This window comes from Neomonachus schauinslandi, chromosome 4, assembly GCF_002201575.2.
Source record: "Neomonachus schauinslandi chromosome 4, ASM220157v2, whole genome shotgun sequence".
Classification (NCBI taxonomy): domain Eukaryota; kingdom Metazoa; phylum Chordata; class Mammalia; order Carnivora; family Phocidae; genus Neomonachus; species Neomonachus schauinslandi.
The window spans coordinates 10,896,037-10,915,464 of record NC_058406.1 but is presented as its reverse complement, the minus strand read 5'-3'; the positions used below and the strand labels follow the sequence as shown (position 1 = coordinate 10,915,464).

The 19,428-nt window shown below is 52.4% G+C and overlaps 2 protein-coding genes across 2 annotated transcripts; both read right to left on the bottom strand.

The window, feature by feature from the left end:
• Positions 1-794: 794 nt before the first annotated feature.
• On the bottom strand, positions 795-6,957 carry LOC110575364 (glyceraldehyde-3-phosphate dehydrogenase-like). Its single transcript, XM_021684379.2, has 2 exons — positions 6,947-6,957; positions 795-1,512 (listed from the first exon to the last, which is right to left on the bottom strand). Exons 1-2 carry the CDS (start codon positions 6,955-6,957, stop codon positions 795-797), a joined length of 729 nt encoding a protein of 242 aa, XP_021540054.2.
• Positions 6,958-12,928: 5,971 nt separating this feature from the next.
• LOC110574688 (chymotrypsin-C-like) lies at positions 12,929-19,057 on the bottom strand. The gene is made up of 8 exons (XM_021683463.1): positions 18,941-19,057; positions 17,738-17,829; positions 17,544-17,641; positions 16,545-16,670; positions 15,456-15,592; positions 14,509-14,654; positions 13,530-13,682; positions 12,929-12,990 (listed from the first exon to the last, which is right to left on the bottom strand). Exons 1-8 carry the CDS (start codon positions 18,978-18,980, stop codon positions 12,976-12,978), a joined length of 807 nt encoding a protein of 268 aa, XP_021539138.1. The 5' UTR covers positions 18,981-19,057; the 3' UTR covers positions 12,929-12,975.
• Between the last annotated feature and the right edge of the window lie 371 nt (positions 19,058-19,428).

Genomic DNA, 19,428 nt, shown 5'->3' with positions numbered 1-19,428 from the left:
GTGAGTGGAGAATAAAGAGGCCTCTCAGGAATTGCTGAGCTGGGTTATATGAATCCTGGCTTTGTTTAAAATTTTGGTATACTGTTCATGGGTTATTTTTACATTAAGTTTGATTAAAAAATACATTAATATAGTATTCATGCTGGTTACTGAGTTGCGTGGTACCCTCTTAAATTTTGCCCCAACGTGGGTGTCTTGCTTGTCTCATCCTCGTCCCAACCCTGCTTGACCTGCCCACCCAGCCCAGTAAAAAAAAATCTCCCAGGGCAGCAGAAGCAGGGAATGGAAAGACTCCTCCAAGACTAATTGGTTCCCAAGGCAAGGATTCATTTGTATGAGCCGTGCCAACTGGTCCAGAGGGTGGGGCAATATTTTCACAGGCAGCACCGGTGGGTTCTCAGCACAAAGGTGACCTCTGCTATGGGGGTGGAGGGGCAGGTAGATGGCTCCTCTTCCAACTTCCCAGAGAAAAATTACTGCAGGAGCCTGAGAAAAGGAGGAGCGCTGGCATGCACACAGAGCCAAGTCCTACATTGTGAAATATCAGTCCTCATTCTGCGACTGAAGCTCTCTCTTTTTTTTTTTTTTGGCTGGGTACAGTATACTTTATTGATGGTACATGACAAGGTAGGGCTCCCCAAGCCCCTCCCCTTCTTCAGGGGGTCTGGGATGGAAACAGTGGAGGTCGGGAGATTCTCAGTGTTTGGGGGGATAAGTTGCGGCAGGGACTCCCCAGCAGCTGAGGGCCTCTCTCTTCCTCTTGCTCTCGCTGGGGCTGGTGGTCCAGGGGGCTCTTACTCCTTGGAGGCCATGTGGACCATAAGGTCCACCACCCGGTTGCTGTAGCCAAATTCATTGTCATACCAGGAAATGAGCATGACAAAGTGGTTGTTGAGAGCAATGCCAGCCCCGGCATCGAATCCCTCCATGATGCTGAAGTTGTCATGGATGACCTTGGCCAGAGGAGCCAAGCAGTTGGTGGTGCAGGAGGCATTGCTGGCAATCTTGAGGGAGTTGTCATACTTCTCATGGTTCACACCCATCACAAACATGGGGGCATCGGCAAAAGGAGCAGAGATGATGACCCTCTTGGCCCCGCCCTTCAAGTGAGCCCCAGCCTTCTCCATGGTGGTGAAGACCCCAGTGGACTCCACAACATACTCAGCACCAGCATCACCCCATTTGATGCTGGCGGGATCTCCCTCCTGGAAGATGGAGATAGACTTTCCATTGATGACAAGCTTCCCGTTCTCAGCCTTGACTGTGCCGTGGAATTTGCCATGGGTGGAATCATACTGGAACATGTAGACCATGTAGTCGAGGTCAATGAAGGGGTCATTGATGGCGACAATATCCACTTTGCCAGAGTTAAAAGCAGCCCTGGTGACCAGGCGCCCCATACAGCCAAATCCGTTCACTCTGACTTTCACCATCGTGTCTCGGGGACGCGGCTGGCACTGCACCAGAAGATGCGGCTGTCTGTCGAACGGGGAGGAGCAGAGAGCCGAAGTTCTCTTAATTGAGAGGCTGGCGTGGAGCTTGTCCGCTCATCCCCTTTCGGCTCCTTTGTTCCCAAACGGCTCACACTGCCATTATGTAAATTATTTAAGCATGTAGCCAATGAAACGGGAGTTCAAAAAGTGAGTTGTGATTTATGCAGAAACAAAGTGAAACGCTTGGAAGACACTGGATAACCGTGACCTTAAGAAATCACTACGGGATTAGGTGTCTGAGGGAAAGCTGAAAGCCTGGGAAGGAAGGTGGTAAAAATCTGGAAGGACTCATGCAGATTGCTTCGTGAGTGTCTCAAAGTCATTGTGCTATTTTCAAGAAATGGAATTATGGGTGATATATGATGGCAGTGGTTTATAGAAGATAGAAAGTGAAGAACCCAAAGGATTGGTGAACACATCTATTTACAAGTTTTAAATTAAAATGTTTAAAGAATATGTGTGATTTGTAATAATCTCTCTAGCCAACTTTTCACTTACGCAGTCCCACTCACGTCAGATAAGAGAGATTTTCCTATATTTGTTTATGTCAATGTCATCCTCCATATATCCTTTGGGAGTCCCACGACTGATAGGTCCTAGTAATTTGTGTCTGTGCCGCACCCAGCATTTTCGAGTCTTAATATCACTATGCTTACTTCACGGCAAGGAAACATTTACTTTCATTGGTTAAAATCAGTTGGCCTGTAGTTGAGAAGTCATTTGCATGAACAGCACTGATTGGTTCCTTAAAGCAAGGAACATTTGCAAAGGTGGCGTGAATGGTTCATAGGCTAACAGTACATTTGTAAGCCAGCGTGTGGTTGATCACCAGGGTAAGACTCTCCTTGTGAATTCGTGCTTTATGGGGAGTGGAGTGGGGCAGTTCCTTACCCAAACTGGAGAAGGCACCTCTCCCTCCAGCTCCAAGGATCACCAAAGGCCACAGAAATGTATTTTATTAGTGAATTTTCCTGATCTTTGCCAGTGCCATAGACCCCATGGTGGGGGGCAAAGGGATGATGTGAGGTAGGTAAGTGCAGGGAGGGGAGAAGTGGAGTGTGGGTTTACTTACCTTCCGGGGCCAGCTGTTGGGCTTCCCACCTTCACTTCCAACCACCCTGGGCAGCTGCGGCCCCTAAGTGGGGAGCCCACAGCTAAGTGTTCTAAAAAGAGAAAGGGTTTCGGGTCCAGGAAGTAGTGACGCATTCAAACAATATAACTACACTTGCTGCATTCCCAAACCCCAAAGAAAAAAAATCCTTGTTCTGGAAAGATCCCAAGAAGTCAGTGTCCTGCCCTTCGCTCTACTTCTTTGGAACTTCCATCCAGCTTTCTTAAACCATAGGACTGAGTCCAGTGTGGGCAGGGAGGGCCCCAACCCACCGGGGGACTGGGAAAGTGCCTCTGGGTGACAGGGCTCACCTCCAGACACCAGTGCAGACAGCAGTAGGGCCCTGGTCACCGTGTGTCTGTAGGAGTCCTCTAAGTGTGGCTCTGCCTCAGGCCCTGGCTTTATGAGTCGGCTTACAGGCCAGAGATACACTAGGAATACAGAAGATGGGGATTTTTCTCGAAGCCAAGTGGAACAAAGGGCCTGTGTGCAAATATTTTTTTCCATTTCTCTTCTCACCTGTCACCCTGGAAATACTTTGAAAAAGATGCCAAAGGTGGATATGGAGATATGGGTTCTATTTGCTTTTAAGAGATTATGTTATGTGTTAGAGAAAGAAGGAAAATAGTGGTTGTCGGTCCTCAGAGTTGTGTTTTCAAAGAAAAGATCATGTTGGCATGCTGAATGCCCCCAGTAGGGCTGGCATTCCCGGCCAGGGGACATCTGGCACTGTCTGGAGACATTCTCAGTTGTCATGGTAGGGCCTGGGGCACTACGGGCATTTAGTGGGTAGAGACGAGAGGGGCTGCTAAGCATCCCACAATGCACAGGGCAGCTCCTCACAAGGAATTATCCCGCCCCCAATGTCAATGGTGCCAAGGTTGAGGATTCTGTTCTAGGCTGTGCCATGGCTTGCCGTGTAACCTTGTATGAGTCACGTACGTTTCTAGGCCTGGCGCCTGCCCATCAGTGAAACAGGGAGAGAAACGTTGTAACATTATGGTGAGGATTTGAAAAACACAGGGAATGTACTTACAGGAGAGGAGCACAAGATAGATCTGCACAACTGGGGTTTGGCAGCGCCAGCGCCAGCCACGGGGCGAGAGAGAGAGTACTAGCAGAGGAAGGCTTGGTTGGGATGGATCAAGGTGTGTTTTATTGTCTGCCCCCAAGACAACAGCAGTTTGCACCTTCTCTGATAACTTCATCTTCCAAATGGGGTCAAAGCAGGACCTTCTTAGAAAGGGGGCTGACACTTGCCAAACACCACATATATGTTAGATGTATTTGCATGTCTTATTTAAGCTTTACCAAACCCTGCAAGAGGGTTCCAAATATTAGACGAGGAAGCTGAGGTTCAGAGAGGTAAAGTGGCTTGCCCAAGATCACACAGCTTCTAAGGTAGAACAGGAATGCCAACCTAGGTTGATCTGTTTTCAAAGTCCCTTTTCTTGATGCCACTGGTGCTGGCCTTCTGAATCTCGTCCTGCAAGAAGCCCCTTGTTTTTGGTGGAGGAAGGGTGGAGAAGATGAAGGGTTTCCTCACTCTTCCTTAGACTCTCAGCCTCCTTGATTGTGGTCAGGGCCCAGTGCCAGGCAGGCCAGGCTTTGGGGAGAGAGCCCTCCTCTGTGACCATAGCCGGAAAGGCAGAGAAGAAAGTGGACGTCAACAGTTAAGACCTGGGCTCAAGTCTGGGGCGCCTGGGTGGCTCAGTCGTTAAGCGTCTGCCTTCGGCTCAGGTCATGATCCCAGGATCCTGGGATCGAGCCCTGCATCGGGCTCCCTGCTCCGCGGGAAGCCTGCTTCTCCCTCTCCCACTCCCCCTGCTTGTGTTCCCTCTCTCACTGTGTCTCTCTCTCTGTGTCAAATAAATAAAATCTTTAAAAAAAAAAAAAAAAGAAGACCTGGGCTCAAGTCCTCACTGAGTCAGATTTGGACGTTCTATCTTGGACAGTTCACTCATCTTATGGGCCTGAGTTTCCCCAGTCACCATCTGGGTCCTGTCACAGGTGTGAGACCCCTTGACCCCTTGAGCTCAGGATTGATCCCCTGAACTCAGGACTGACCTCCTAAGCTCAGAAAAGTCCTAGAAGCTTTGGCCTGTCCATGTCATCTTTTAGACACTAACTAATGAATTGGAAGAACAGGAAAAGAAACGTTTGGGGACCACGCCTGCCCAGATGAATCAGAAATTCTCCAACAATTACCTCAGCTTCATTAGAATGTTAAAACTCCCTCTGAATATTCATCTTAAGCCCTAATAAAAGGAGTCTGCTGGGGAGTCCCGGCTTTGGAAGCTATTCCCCAGTGACCTCCTTGTTTGTACAAATAAAGTGACTTCTGGGACGTCTGGGTGGCTCAGTTGGTTAAGCGACTGCCTTCGGCTCAGGTCATGATCCTGGAGTCCCAGGATCGAGTCCCGCATCGGGCTCCCTGCTCGGCGAGGAGCCTGCTTCTCTCTCTGACCCTCCCCCCTCTCATGTACTCTCTCTCATTCTCGCTCTCTCAAATAAATAAATAAAATCTTTAAAAAAAAAAAAATAAAGTGACTTCTGCCTGGTGTAGATTCGGTCTCCAGTGCAATGGGCCCACTTTGGTCCAGCAACAGCCCCAACTGCAGGATTGCCGTAAGGCTGAGAAAACTGGTGTGAAGAGTTTTGTCATCACCCAAGGGTCACTTGAAGGTGAGGGAGGCAGGGGTGCAGAATCCGGCTGGACTGGAAATCAGAACACTGGGGTTCTAGTTCCAACGCTACCCCTAAGTCCTCCTAACAGTTTGGGTTCTTTTTTTTTTTTTTTTTAAGATTTTATTTTATTTATTTGAGAGAGAGAGAGTGAGAGAGAGAGCACAAGAGGGGCTAGGGTCAGAGGAAGGAGGAGACTCCCTGCTAAGCAGGGAGCCCGATGCGGGACTCAGTCCTGGGACTCCGGGATCATGACCTGAGCCGAAGGCAGTCGCCTAACCAACTGAGCCACCCAGGCCCCCCAGTTTGGGTTCTTGATTATAGTCAGCTGCAGTCACTACCACAACAAACTATTTCTAAAGTGTTCTATTTATCTCAAAAATTAATGTGAATTTGGCATTCTGCTCCATGTAGCTGTGTTTACTATAAAAATAAGGTTTGTCCTGTATGAGGTCACTGAACAAATACCAGTTTGGCATATGTCCTGGGCTTGCTGTGTGACCTTGGGTAAGTCACACAGGCTCTCTGGTCTGGGGTTGCCCATCTATAAAACAGAGAGAGGGATATATGGCCAGTCTGTTTCACCACGTTGCTGTGAGGGGTTAAAGGTGATAGAAAACTTCAAACAAGCGGAAGCTGGTCATTGATTGGGCCACAAAACGGAAAAGTCCAGGAGCATGTTAGCTTCAGGCAAAGCTGGATCCAGGACTCCGCTCCTCTCCGTCTTGGGGCTCTGTCTTCCACAGTGAGGGGCCACTCTCAGGCTCTATTGAGTGGACTGTAGCAGCTCCAGGAACAAGATGGCTACAGAATCTCTGGCCCAGGGTTTCTCAACTGTGGCACTATTTTGGGCAAGGATTCTTTGTTATCAGGGCCGTCCTGTGTACTGTAGGATGTTTGGCAGCATCCCTGGCCTCCAGCCACTAGATGCCAGGAGTCCCTTCCCCCAAGTTGTGGCAACCAGAAATCTCTCCACACATTGCCAAATATACCCTGGGGAGCAAAATCACCCTTTCTTCCTCTTTCTTCCCACTTTCCTTCTGTAGTCTCACACCGACCCAATAGAGGGGTGGGTGAAAGCCTTCTAGTAGGACTCCAACAGAAGTCCTGTGATGCTCTGATTGGACCTGCCTCAGGTCACCCCTGAACCAGTTGTTGTGCTGGAGAGGGGATGCAATGTGTTGATTGGCCAGGGCTGGAGCACAAGTCCCGCCCCTACATCTGAGCATAAGGCTCCACCCAGACCATGGGGAGAAGATGGAGGGGGGCCAGGAGCGGGCAGAAACAAAACTCCAGGCTTCCGGAGAGGGAATGAAATTTAGGCCAGCAGAGAGCAAGTGACCCCACATTCCGCTCTCCCCTCTGGGCCTTAGTTCCTTATTTATATGTTGTTGGACAACAAGGCAATCTGGAAACTTGTGAGCTGGGCTGGGTCCTTGAGGTCTCCGTGTGGGCAGGGAGATGCAGAGGTGCACTTCTCATGGGGTTTATGACTCATTCAAAAGGATTCCTCTGAGAAGCCGTATTGTTCGGTGGTTAGGGGCTTGGGTTTACACCCCTTGTGCTTCTGTGTCCTGGCCACTGTTCCCCCTTCTTTTTGGTTCTTTATACTCAAGGATGGTCAATGTATCCTTCAAAAGGTACTTACAGGACTCACCTTAAGCTCATGGTTTGGATCCTTGCTCCTCAGAGGGTGGTCTGGACCAGCGGCAGAAGCATAGTTTAGGATCTGATTAGGATCTGGTTAGAAATGCAGACCCTCCCACCCAGACCTGCCTATTCAGCATCTGCTGTTTATTTAATAAAATACTCAGGGGGTTCTTCTGCATGTTGAAATACGGGAAGAACCGGATTAGGGCAAGTAAATGTGTACTAAAATGTTCACTCTTTCAGATTTTATTATTTATTTATTATTTATTTGAGGGGGGGAGAGAGAGAGTGCGAGTGGGGGGAGGGGCAGAAGGAGAGGGAGAGAGAGAATCTCAAGCAGACTCTGCACTTTGTGTGGAGCCTGAGGCAGGGCTCAATCTCATGACCCTGAGATCATGACCTGAGCCAAAATCAAGAGCCGGAGGCTTAACCCATTGGGCCAGCCAGGCGCCCCTAAAACGTTCACTCTTGAATCCTCAGACCTGCAGGCCTCAAGTATTAGAATAGCACAGCATTCTTCAAATTTTCCTCAAAGAATCCTAGTAGATGGAGGTTGGCAAACTTCTTCTGTAAAGGACCAGATAGTAAATATTTTAGGCTCTCGGGCCGTACGGTCTTGGCTACAAGCAGTCAGCTCGCTGGTACAGCGGAAAAGCAGCCATATGGCGTAGCTGCGTTCCAATAAAACTTTATTTACAAAACATACTTGGTTTGCAGGCTCTAGTTCGCAGTGGAGCAATGATCTGGCATCTAGCGCTCAGCAGTCACATCACAAAAGGTCTCAGAAGTCTCATCTCTCCTCCGGAAAGCTGAATCTGAATTTTGCAGCTTACTTCATAGCATAGCTGGGTTTAATATAATTTTTTTTTTCCTTCCCACCCAGTCTTCATAGGAAATTGATGCTTTGGGAAGAGACTTTGTGTTTATTCTCTGCCTTTACATCCCCCACCCCAGTCTGCCACCAAACGAACCTTCGCAGACACTGGCCACACAGGCCTGCTAGGAATGAGGCTCTGTCTCCGAAGGAATGAAAGCGAGAGGGAAGGGCTGCTCACAGGGCCCAGGTATGAGGTCAATAGTACTAATGACACTTATCACAAGGCTCCATTATTTTACTGGCTCCCGACAGGGAAGGAGGGCAGAGGCCCATTTTACAGATAGGGAAACTGAGGCTCTGAGAGACTAAGTGACTCGGCCATGATCCTCCTTGTCAGTGGTGGTGGAGTGCAGAGCTTCGTCCCAGTGAGTGCCCTTCCTTCTGCCCTGTCATAGTTTGTGCTCTTAATTTGTGCCAGAGGTAATGTGGAGGGGCTGGGATTGCCAACGTGGGCCTGATTCTTCAGCCTTCCCTGTACTCAAGGCTTCAGCCTTGTCACTCTGCTGTGTCCTTCCAGGAGGGGGGTGAGAGACACGTGGAGCCGAGCTGTCCCAGCCAGACCAGCTCAGCGGCTGCAGAGCCCTGGCTAGGGGTGATTCCAGCCCAAATCATCGGGGCCACCTAACTGACCCCCAACTGACCTCAGATGTGTGAATAGGAAATGCTTGTCATCGGATGCCACGGAGGGTCTGTGGTTGGTTGTCACCCGGGGCTATTATTCACGCCACCACTAGCTGATACGGTGCGTGCAAGCTGCTTGTGAACACCTGTGAGCAGTCATTCTCCTCTCGAGGGGCGCCTGGGTGGCTCAGTCGGTGAAGCCTCTGCCTTCAGCTCAGGTCATGATCTCGGGGTCCTGGGATCAAGCCCCACATCGGGCTCCCTGCTCCGCGGGGACTCTGCTTCTCCCTCTCCCACTCCCCCTGCTGTGTGCGTGCGTGTGCATGCGTGCGCATGCTCGCTTTCTCTCTCAAATAAAAATAAATAAAATCTTAAAAAAATAAATTAAAAAAATAATTCCTCTCTCGGTTTCCTGTCAATCTGGACTCACTGGCAGCTTCCTTGAGGCTTGTCAGCACACCCATGCTGCACCTCTCCCTGGCAGACCTCCCCAGAGGTCTCTTATAGCTCTGGCAGGGCCCCTAGGGGACTGCACTGTGCCGGGGGAGGGGGGCGCAGGAGGGGGTGTCCTTAAGATTTGGGGACTAATGGCAGAGTAACATAGTTGTTAGTCACACAGGCTGGGTTTAGGTCGTGGTGCCCGTTACTTGCTGTGTGATCTTGGGAGAGTTGTTAAACCTCCCTGAGCCTCAATTTCCTCATCTGTAAAGGGGGATAATAGTCAGGGTTGTCATGATTATTATTATTATTATTTTTTAAAGATTTTATTTATTTATTTGAGAGAGAGAGAGAATGAGAGACAGAGAGCACGAGAGGGAAGAGGGCAGAGGGGGAAGCAGACTTCCCGCCGAGCAGGGAGCCCGATGCGGGACTCGATCCAGGGACTCCGGGATCATGACCTGAGCCGAAGGCAGTCGCTTAACCGACTGAGCCACCCAGGCGCCCCAGGGTTGTCATGATTATTAAGAGATTGGCCGCCTGAAGCCCGGGGGTGGCGCCTGGCACACAGATCACCAGCGCTCAATCCTCAGCGACTGCGTTAGGCTCCCCACAGCACTCAGTGGTCGTTGGCATGTGGGGCTCTGGGCCCCCAGGCCAGGGGTTCCTCTGCCAAGGCGGAAGGTGGAGGTGGGAGGTTCAGTGCCCCAGTGCCCACTTTCCCTCGCTTCCAACCATTGGTTTGTGACCTCTTGACAAAGTCCACAGATCCTTGCTGTCACCCAAGGGAGTCCCTCATGACCCCTCCCTTCCTTCTCCCTGCACTCCCATGGCATACTCTAGATTTTGCCAGAAGGGAGGAGGGATGGCATACTTATTCCCTATTGCTGCTTTAACAAACTATCACACATGCAGAGGCCTAAAACACATAGAGTAATTCTCTTATAGCTCTGGAGGCCAGAGGTCCACAGTCAGTCTCAAATGGGCTATAAAGCTCTGGTTCAATCTGGAGGCTCTCGGGGAGAACCCCTTTCCCAGCCTTTTCCAGCCTCTAGAGGCTGCCTGCCTTCCTTGGCTTGTGACCCCTTCCTCCATCTGCAAAGCCAGCAGCGGAACGTCTTCAAATCTCCATCTGACTCTGACCCCCTGCTCCTGCCCTTATCCCTTATCCCCCCTCTGCCTCCAAACTTCCTGCCTCCCTTGTGATGACATAGGGCTCAGCTTGGTAAGGCAGGATACTCTCCCCATCCTGAGGCCACACATCAATCACATCCGCAAAATCCCTTTTGCAACACAAGGTAACACACTTGCAGATCCTGGAGATCAGGACGTGGACATCACGGGAGGGCTGCTTTTCTGTTTGCCACAGAAAGGCGTGGGACGCGACAGGGGCTCTCATCCCCGAGTCTGAGAATTTTACACTTTCGTTGAATGAACAGAGCCATGGCTTGTGTTTTATCCTTTATTAGCTAATAAAAAGTAATTTGGATAATTCAAACACATTCACAAAAGCTTATTTAGATTTGAGATGGGGGGTGCAGCTCTGCAACACGACACGGATGCCTCTTAAATAAGTGCTGAATTGTTACTGAACCCCTCTCTCCATCACTGCCTAGGTCGGGCCATGTTGATTTTGTCCTAGTTCATTGCAGTAGCCTCCCAGATGGCCTCCCAGCTGGCCTCCCTGCCTCCACTCTTGCCTGCTCCAAATCACCCTGCATACAGCTGTCAGATGCACACTTTGGGGGTACATATCTGCACCCAGGGGTCCCTTCTCTATCTACAACCTTTCTATGGCTCTCCGCTGCCCTCAGAATAAAGTTCCAACAGTCCTCTGCCATAGCCACAAGGCTGTCCGTGAAGGGCTTTTGCTCACTTTCCAGACACATCTCTTGTCACTCCCTGCTTGGGTGGCCAACCATCCCAGTTTGTCTGGGACTGTCCCAGTCTTAGCTCTGGAAGTGCCCACATCCTGGAAAACTACTCAGTACCAGGATCATTGGTCCCTCTATCCCTGCCCTGCACTTTATGCTCTAGCAACACCTGCTGCTTGGAGATGTCTTCCATGCCCTTCTCTCTCGTCAGGAAAACCATCCCTTATGTTATCTCCCCGGGTACCAGTGAGGCGTGTGCCGAACTGCAGGTAACGGACAACCTGATTATGGTGGTTAAAACAAATACAGGTTTGATTACAGTGGTTAAAACAAATGCAGGTTTATTTTTTTCACATAGTAAGGCATTCAGAGCCTGGTTGCTGGCATTGGATTTGCAGCTTGGTGATGGTGGAGCTCATAGCTGCAGTTCTCTTGGCCACAAGATGGCTGCCTCAGCTCCGTGCATCACATCCATATTCGTATTCTTGCAGGGCATTAGAGCATGGTGGTCAAGAGCATGGTGGTCAAAAGCATGGGTTCTGGAGCCAGATCACTAACATCTGGATCCCAGCCCCATCACCTCCTAGTTAAATCACCTTGGGAAGTCACCAGCCCTCTCTAGCCTCAATTTTTTCATCGGTAAAACACCTCATAGGGTCGTTTTGGAGATTCAGTGAGGTAATATATGCAAAAACCTGTAGAATAGTGCCTGGCACATAGTAAGTGCTCAATATGTGTTAGCTTTTATTTTATTATTGTAGCTGCAAGGGACCTGAGGACAGCAACTATTTAGCATTTATAACCTCCAGTAGACACAGAGACAGGCACACAAGGAGGCGGCTGGGAATGAAGTTTGGGTCAAGCCACCAGCAGCATCTTCTATACTTGGGTACCTTCTATTCACATTTTAAGACTCAGCTTAGGCATCACCACCTCCAGGAAGCCATCCTAGACTCTTCCTCCCAACTGACACCGATTGCAGTTCCCCTTTCTATGCTCCTGGTCTGTACTGCAACCTTCATACTCACACCAGGGAATTCAGGAATCTCTCGGTCTGTCTCCTGCAGAACAGAGATCTTGTCTGAACCAGCCCTGGAGTCCCAGGACTGAGTGGATGCCAGGCTGCTTGAGGGCCTCTTCGCTTGTTGAGTAGCTAAAATCTTTCCTGAGAATCGCCTTGGTCTAGTAAGGTATGGGAGGTGTGTCTGGTCCCCACCTCCGGGAGCCGTACTCTGATGGGGGAAAGCTGACAGCTCAGGACCAACCAGACAGAGGCTGCTGTAGCCGGGGGCACTCCCAGCAGGAGTCCAGAGCCGGGGTGGGTGCACTCCCTCCATAGATGAGTGCATTCTCAGGAGCACCATGCTCAGGGGTCCAGAGCCCCACTTGGACACTGGATCACCCTCTTTTTGGGCTCCACTTGCCCTCTTGTTGGCCTCAGGAGGGCTCCCTTCCCCGAGCCTCTGGGGGTCATGCGTTACTGGTCATCCTGACCTGGCCCAGCTCTGTCTTCTCTCCAGGCCTCAGTTTCCCTGCCCGTCTGATACAGTGCAAGCTTTTCCAGCTCTGACCTGCTGTGACTACGTGTGGAAACCACTCTTTTCCTCAAACCTGTGCCCCCTGAGGGAGGCGCTGGGGCCTCGTCCTCCTCACGGTGCCCAGAACAGGGCTGGCATAAGTCAGGGCTCATGAAACACTTTTTGACTCAGAGATCCCAGGCTGACAGCAGTTATGGGGTCTGCTCTGGGGTAGGGGCCTACTGGGGAGCCTCTTTCTCAGGGACCTAGTGTAACGGGCATCCTCCTTTGGCCATCGTTTTCAGGTTGGGGAGCTGCTCTTGGGGAGACCCCATCGTCCACCTGCAGCTGGGGGGCCTGAGGACCCACCAGACTCCTCTGTGGAGGAAGGATCAGGAAGGGGGTGATTTGATCAGGTGACTGTGGTTCACAGCGTGTGAAATGTTGGGGGGCAAGCGTCTGGTGTGTCCTAACTTCTATCCTCTCAGGCTACCATGGGGCTTTCTGAGATTCCCCTTCCGTTAGCACCCCAGCAGCTTACCCCACAGTCTAACCAGGCTGGCTGAGGGGGGCTCTCTTTGCATCCCTGGTGTGGCGAGGGGCAGCCCCTACAGAGCCCGGGACCCCGCAGGGGAGGCACACATCAAGAAATGAAGGCAGCCTGAGTGGGGAAGGAGTTTTATTGGGGTTGCAGGCTCCCAAGGATGAATCACTGCTGCATTTTCTGGAAGAGCAGAGAACAGGGTGAGGGACTTGGGTGGAGGGGTGTGTGTGTGCCCCCTCTGGAGAGAACACTGCCCGAGAGTAGGAACGGGGGCATGGCAGGCAGCCCTGGGTCTTGACAAGCCAGTCTTGCTCTGCTGAGCCCCTCAGCACTTCAGACCACTGGGCAAATGGGGCTCAGAACACACCCTGCCCCCGGCACGAAGGCTCAGAGCCCAGGGTGACCCTCTGTTCCCCCACCACCCATGCTGACCCCTCCCCCCTGCTGGGCCCTGCTCTCATGGGGCCACGTTTCACTCTGGGGCCATGGGTGTGTGGTGCCTGGGATGGAGCTGTAAGGATTTGCTGAGGCCAGCGGATGAATGGATGAAGTCAGTGATTGTGCCCCTCACCGCACCCAGCTCAGCACTCGGGGCCTCCCGAATGGGTGTGTGAACGTGTAAGCACACGAGTGAACGGGTGAACGGGTGGGCGAAGGAGCAGGTGAGTAGGGGAAGGGCAAGGGGGGGCAGGAAGAAGGGCTCAGAGACAGGCACCCACCTCGTTGATCCAGTTGATGTAGGCGGACACGCGGGTGAAGACCGTGGGCTTCTTCAGAGTGTTGCAGCCCAGCCCAGAGCCGAAGCTGACGATGCCCCGCAACTCCCAGAAACCGTTCTCAGCCTGGCAGTTCAGTGGGCCGCCCGAGTCCCCCTGTGCCAGACCAGGCTCTCGTCAGCCACGGGACCTCCCCCAGAGGCAGGCTTGGGAGGCAGGGGTGGGCAGGTCACAGTGGGGGATATGGGCCGGTGCCCCCTAATTTGGCCTCAGCCTGTCCACGGTGAGGGAGGCAGAGGAGATGCAGTTTGGGGGTGCCAGACTAGCTCTTAGGTTGCTGTGTGATCTTGGGCTAATGATAACCCTCTCTGTGCCTCGGTTTCCCTAGCCATTCAGGTCACTATGTGTAAGGCTCTGCGAGCTGCCCAGGGAGGTGAGGATGCCGGGAGCCCGGAGGGGTGTTGGAGACCTGAGAAAGTGAGGAAGGTGGGAGTGGGTAAAGGGGCTGTGTGTTTGGAAACAGGACAGTGTCTGATTGTTCTAGATGTTTCTGTGTCAGACTCCCTAAGTCCTCTGCCTCCCTGGATCGATGGAGCTGATGGCGTGGAGGAGCATGTGCAGAGACTTCACCGAAGTCTCTTCTATACTTGTCAGATTCGGTCCTCACACCAGCCCCGTGCTCACGGCGTCTCCGTTTTATAGATGGGAAAATTGAGGTGCAGAGAGGGCGAGCAGCCTGCGTGAGATGGCACAGCTACCAAGTGGTGGGACTGGGACTCCACCTCGGATACTCCTGCCCTCGCCGCGGTGCTCAGGGGTGGGGGTGACAAGTTTCCCCTAAGCCTCCTGGGCCCAACCAGGGAAAGGGCTCACTGGCTCACTCGTGTGGCTCGCCCACTCCCACCCTCCTTTGCCCTCCTCACTGCCCCCTTTCACTCGGCCACCTGGAAGAGGGACGGGGCGCAGGGCCCTGGACACTCACGTTGCAAGCTGAGATGACACCGTCACCCCCCGCACACACCATCGTGTCCTTCACCATGTTGCCCCACCAGTCTTTCTGGGTGCACGTGGCGTGATCCACCACGCGCTGTAGGCCCTGCTGTAGCTCGTCGGCAATGGGGCCGTTGGCTGGGAGAGAGGACAGAGGGTGGCCCTGCGTCAGCCAGGCAGCGCCGAGCCTTCAGGGAACAGAGGGCTGGATGGGGCCGGGGCAGGACCCAGTGAGCTCTGGCTAGACTTTGTGGGACCCACACATGGGCCCTTAATCGAGAGGTACGACTCCGAGCCTATGGTCCCAAAGTGTGGGTCAGGACCCCTCTAAGGGTGGAACAGGGGGAGCCCACCGGCGGCAGAACTAATCTGTAGAAAGCCCTAGAGGAATAACCATGGAGTTATCTTTAATTTGGATTCTGCGGTTTCCATTGTCAATCACTTCCTGTAGGTCTCTGACTGCCGTGTCACGTCAGTAGAGGTCTTTCTCACTCCAAGATTTTCCAAGTATTGACCTGCATTTTCTTCTAAGTCTCCCATACTTTCATTTATTTGCATGCAACCTTTTAACTTAGGCATCCGGTTTACCGTAAGCGCTAATCCCCTACCCCCAATGGCTTATTTAGTTTATTTTGTAGTCACTTAGATGGCACTAAGTATGCGCCAAGCACTGTTCTAAGCACCTGACAACTTCTAATCCATTTATCCTCACAACACCCCTTCTATGCGCTTGTTAGAGTGTCTGCCACGTGGTACATGCTTAGTAAATATTAGCTGTTATTATTACAAAGGTAAAAAAGGTGAGAAGATGTTTACACAGAAAGGAAAAGTGGTGGGCAAATGTGGGTGGTATGCTTATTACAGGAGCTGCTTCCTCCAGGAAGGCTCTCATGATATGCGGTGGTGGGGGGGGGGGAAGGGAGGAGGGGCTGTACTCACTCCAGAGGCGGCCCCAGCCTGTGACGTAGCAAGGGTAGTCTTGAGACAGCAGGGAGTCCACCTCCGGCAGGCAGGCCACCTGGATGGTGTCGCTCAGTTGCACGGGCTCCGCCAGCTTGATGAGAGCGATGTCGTTGCTGGAAGCCAAAGCGGAGGTGGTGAGTGCGTAGGAGGGCCTTGGCCGCACAAGTCAGTGCTAAGCAGCCCAGACTGTCAGGGGGGAGTCAAGCCTAGGGTGACCAGGAGTCCTCCATGAATATCCTAGACCGCCAGTTCCTTACTGGACAAACGATCCGCCTTCTAAGGCCATGGCCCGCCCCTTTAGAGGAGGCATCTGCCTCCTGTGCCTTCCGGTCCTGTAGGGCTCTACGGTGGGGAGGCAGGAGCTTTCCGAGCCATTGCAGGCTATGTATTAACCAGAAACTAGAGCCAATTGGAAATGATCAAAGAGGGGCCCTGGCAGATGCAATTTTTAATATTTTCACGTTAACAGAATGAAAGCTGGTGACCCTAGACAGACCTGGTTTGATTCCCCGTTCTGCCACACACTGGGCTGTGTGACCTGGGGCATATTTCTTAACCTCTCTGAGTCTCGGGTCCTTGTCTAGGGCTGTCGTGAGGATTAAATAAGTCGTGGTATATAAAGTGCTTATTGCCATGTGGGCATATGCCATAGGCACTCCGTGAAGGTGAGTCCTGGCTCAGAGACTTCAGGCAAGACATCGTGGGGGCCTCGGGGTTTTTATTCCCTGTGTACCCCTGGGAAAGCTTGGCCCATGAGCGAGATGGGAGAGGAGTCTGTCTCCACTTAGCATTTTCCCATTTTGTATAAAGGGGTCATCTGCTGGCTGTTCAGCGGGGAGGGGGCAGGGGGAAAGAGCATAGACCTTGGGGCTGGGCGGACATTGGTTCAGGTTTCATTGCACGGCTTTGGGGAAGCCATCTAGCTCTCTGGGCCTCAGCTTCCCTTTGTGAAATGGGAACAATGGTCCAGGGACAGGGTGGGGGCAGGCTCTGCAGCTCCATGTCAGGGGACCCCCTCCTTCCTGCGCGCTTCCCCCTGGGGGCCGTGAGACGGTCAGCACTCACCGCACCAGTAAGGAGTTCCACTTCTCATGGACAATGATGGAGTCCACATTTGCAAACACGGAGCCTTTCTCATCCTCCACCACCAGGTTGTTCTTCCCCAGGGCCACGCGGTAGGTCAGGGTGTTGCTGAGCAGAGGCAGGGGGCTGGGTCAGCGTGGCTTCCTGCCCTCGCCGGCCAGTGGTGTAGGGAGGGAACTCAGGGCTTTGTGACCCAGCCCTGTGGCCACCGTGGGAATCGTTTGCAGGAGTGGGGGTGGGGAGGGAGAGACACTCTGTACTGACCACAGATAGACAATCTGCACTGACCCTTCCCAGGGCTCAGGGTAAGGACCCTGCTCTTGGAGTCAAGTCTATCTTGATTCCTAGGTGGGCGGTCTCGGGCCTCAGTTCCCTCATCCGTGTGGCGGAAGACAGTTTTGGAATCACCTCCCAAGGCGGCTGCGAGGTGAGCTAGTCCAAGTCACCACTGCTTCCTGCCCATATGATCTCCTCTCTCACCCACCTCCTGCCCCCCTCACACACTCTGCTCCTGCCGAACCCGCTTCCTCGTTATTTCCCCAACCTACCAAGTAGGCTCCCTCCTCCTGGTCTTTGCACTCGCTCATCCCTCTGCCCGGGACACCTTTCCCTTACTTCCTTCAGGTCTTTGCTCAGATACCCCCTTTTCAGAGAGATCTTTCCCTGGCCACCTCATTTAAAATAGGACCCCTTGTACTTTTTATCCCGCCTTATTTTTCTTCACTGCCACTTGATATGTTATATATTTACTTCTTTAATGGCCTGTTGCTCTTTTGCCGGAGTCTAAGCTCCCTGGATGCACAGAATTTGTCCTGGCTGCTGTGTTCCCTGGCACATCGGGGGTGCACAATAAATACGTGTTGAATGAGTAAGTGAACAACTGAGTTACTGGATGTAAGTAGCTTATTTAGCCCTGTGCCTGGAGTGTGGAGTAGGTGCTCAATAGAAGCAGCTTCTTAGGCTCCCACTGGCCCCATTTACCTGATGCAATGGGCAGCTGTGAGGACGTAGTTATTGGCAATCAAGGTGCCGCCGCATGTATGTCTCCATTTGCCATTCTTGAGGTACTGGAGAGAGATCTGGAGCGAGGCGCAGGAGGGCCACGCATCAGCCCCGGGACCTGCACCCCGCCACCCTCTCCAGCCCGCCTCCCACCCCTGCAGCGGCATGCTTACCTGCCAGGGCCAGCTGTGGGGCCTGGCACTGTCTCCTCCCACCACTCGGGCTGATAGGTTGGGCTGGAAGATGGGGACCCCGCAGCTGGAGGCTGGGGGACCCAGGAGAGGAAGCGCACAGGTGAGAGGGGCTGGCATCCCCAGCAGGGAAGGGGCAGGGGGAAAGAGCATAGACTTTGGGGCTGGGCGGACATTGGTTAAGGTTTCACTGCACGGCTTTGGGGAAGCCATCTAGCTCTCTGGGCCTCAGCTTCCCGTTCTGTGAAATGGGAAGAATGGCGCTAACCTGGTGAGTTTGTCCCGAAGACTCAAATTAGACAATGCATAAGAAGAGTTTGGTGAAAGGCCTGGAACAGAGTGAATGTTGAACACACTGAAGGAAATACAAAAGTAGGGGTGTGTGTGCGCCCAGGTCTACCTGTGTCCTTCATCCTTACCCTGTGGTCCCTTTTTAGACCACAGCATAATGGGGGTATGCAAGCACTGAATCCAAGGGTCCAGACTGTCAGAGTTGGGGAGCTGTGTGGAGAGGTCAAGAGCATGTGCTCTGCATGGAGACAGACCCGGTCTCAAATTCCAGCTCTACTACTAACCAGTCATGCGATCTTAGGCAAGATACCGAGCCTCATTCCTATCTGTAAAATGGAGATATTAATAGGCCCTGCCTCTCAAGGATCATATCAGCTCCTGAATGCAAAGGGCTTAGCACAGTGCCTGGCACATAGTAACCATGCAACAAACAGGAGCTGCTATTATTATTTATGACTGTTGTTGTTGTTAGCTGGAAGGACTCTTAATCAAGTGCTCTCATTTGTCAAAAGAGTCAGTGAGATTTAAAGAGGTAAAGGGGCTTGTCAAGGTCCTGCTGAGAGTAAGTGACAGTCAAGCCAAGTGCCTTGATTCCTATCTGGGAGAAGGCCCCCAAAACGGGTGAGCACAAGCATCAATCCCCAAGGCAGAGATGCAACACTAGGAAAGCTAGGCCTTTCCGGTCCCTGGAGTGAGCCCAGGATGGGCAGTTACTGTGTCCCCAGGCCACATCCTCAGCCCTATTCTGCAGATATGAAAGCAGAGTTGCTAAGCAGGTAAGTGGCTTAGCTGACATGCAGCTGGTCACCCCAGAACTCCTTTTCTGGGCCCCCTGCTCCTCTCCTTGTCCCCGGGAGACAGCTGGCTGCAGCTGGTTCCCAACCCACAGCTTACCACAGGCCAGGAGCGCGGCGAAGACAGTGATACCCAACATGCTGCTAGTGGGATTGGCTGAGGACCGAGTGGCTGTTGAAGCAGGTGGGGATTCACTTATAGGCAGGTGTGGGGGTGGGCCCATCTGCTCAAGGCTGAGCCACCCCTTGGAAAGAAACCTGTTCTGACAAGGCCCTTTCCCTGACCTTGGGTGGTTACTGTTTAATTTGGGCAGGAGATGGGGTTGGCTCAGGGGCATGGATCTCCCAAATCTCCTGAGACAGCAAATTCTGAGGCTTGCAGGTTTGGGGGACCCCCCCACCTCTCTGCCTGGAGCCTGTTCTCATCCTCTCTCCCTAACTCATTCTCTTTAGTTATCGTCTACAGGGCATTGTGCCTGGTACTTCTTGGAGTCACCCAATTGTCCCAACAACACAAAGGAGATGCTTTTATCTGCTCAAGGAAGAGGAGGAAGCCGAGACTCAGAGGGTCAGCGACTGCCCAGGGTC

Excerpts from the sequence above, each read along its gene's own strand:
- LOC110574688 (XM_021683463.1), bottom strand. The coding sequence starts at position 18,980 with ATGTTGGGTATCACTGTCTTCGCCGCGCTCCTGGCCTGTG. Across the intron at positions 16,671-17,543 it reads ACAGCTGCCCATTGCATCAG|CAACACCCTGACCTACCGCG; the intron begins GTAAATGGGGCC and ends GCCTCTGCTCAG. Across the intron at positions 14,655-15,455 it reads AGGCTGGGGCCGCCTCTGGA|CCAACGGCCCCATTGCCGAC; the intron begins GTGAGTACAGCC and ends CCTCTCTCCCAG.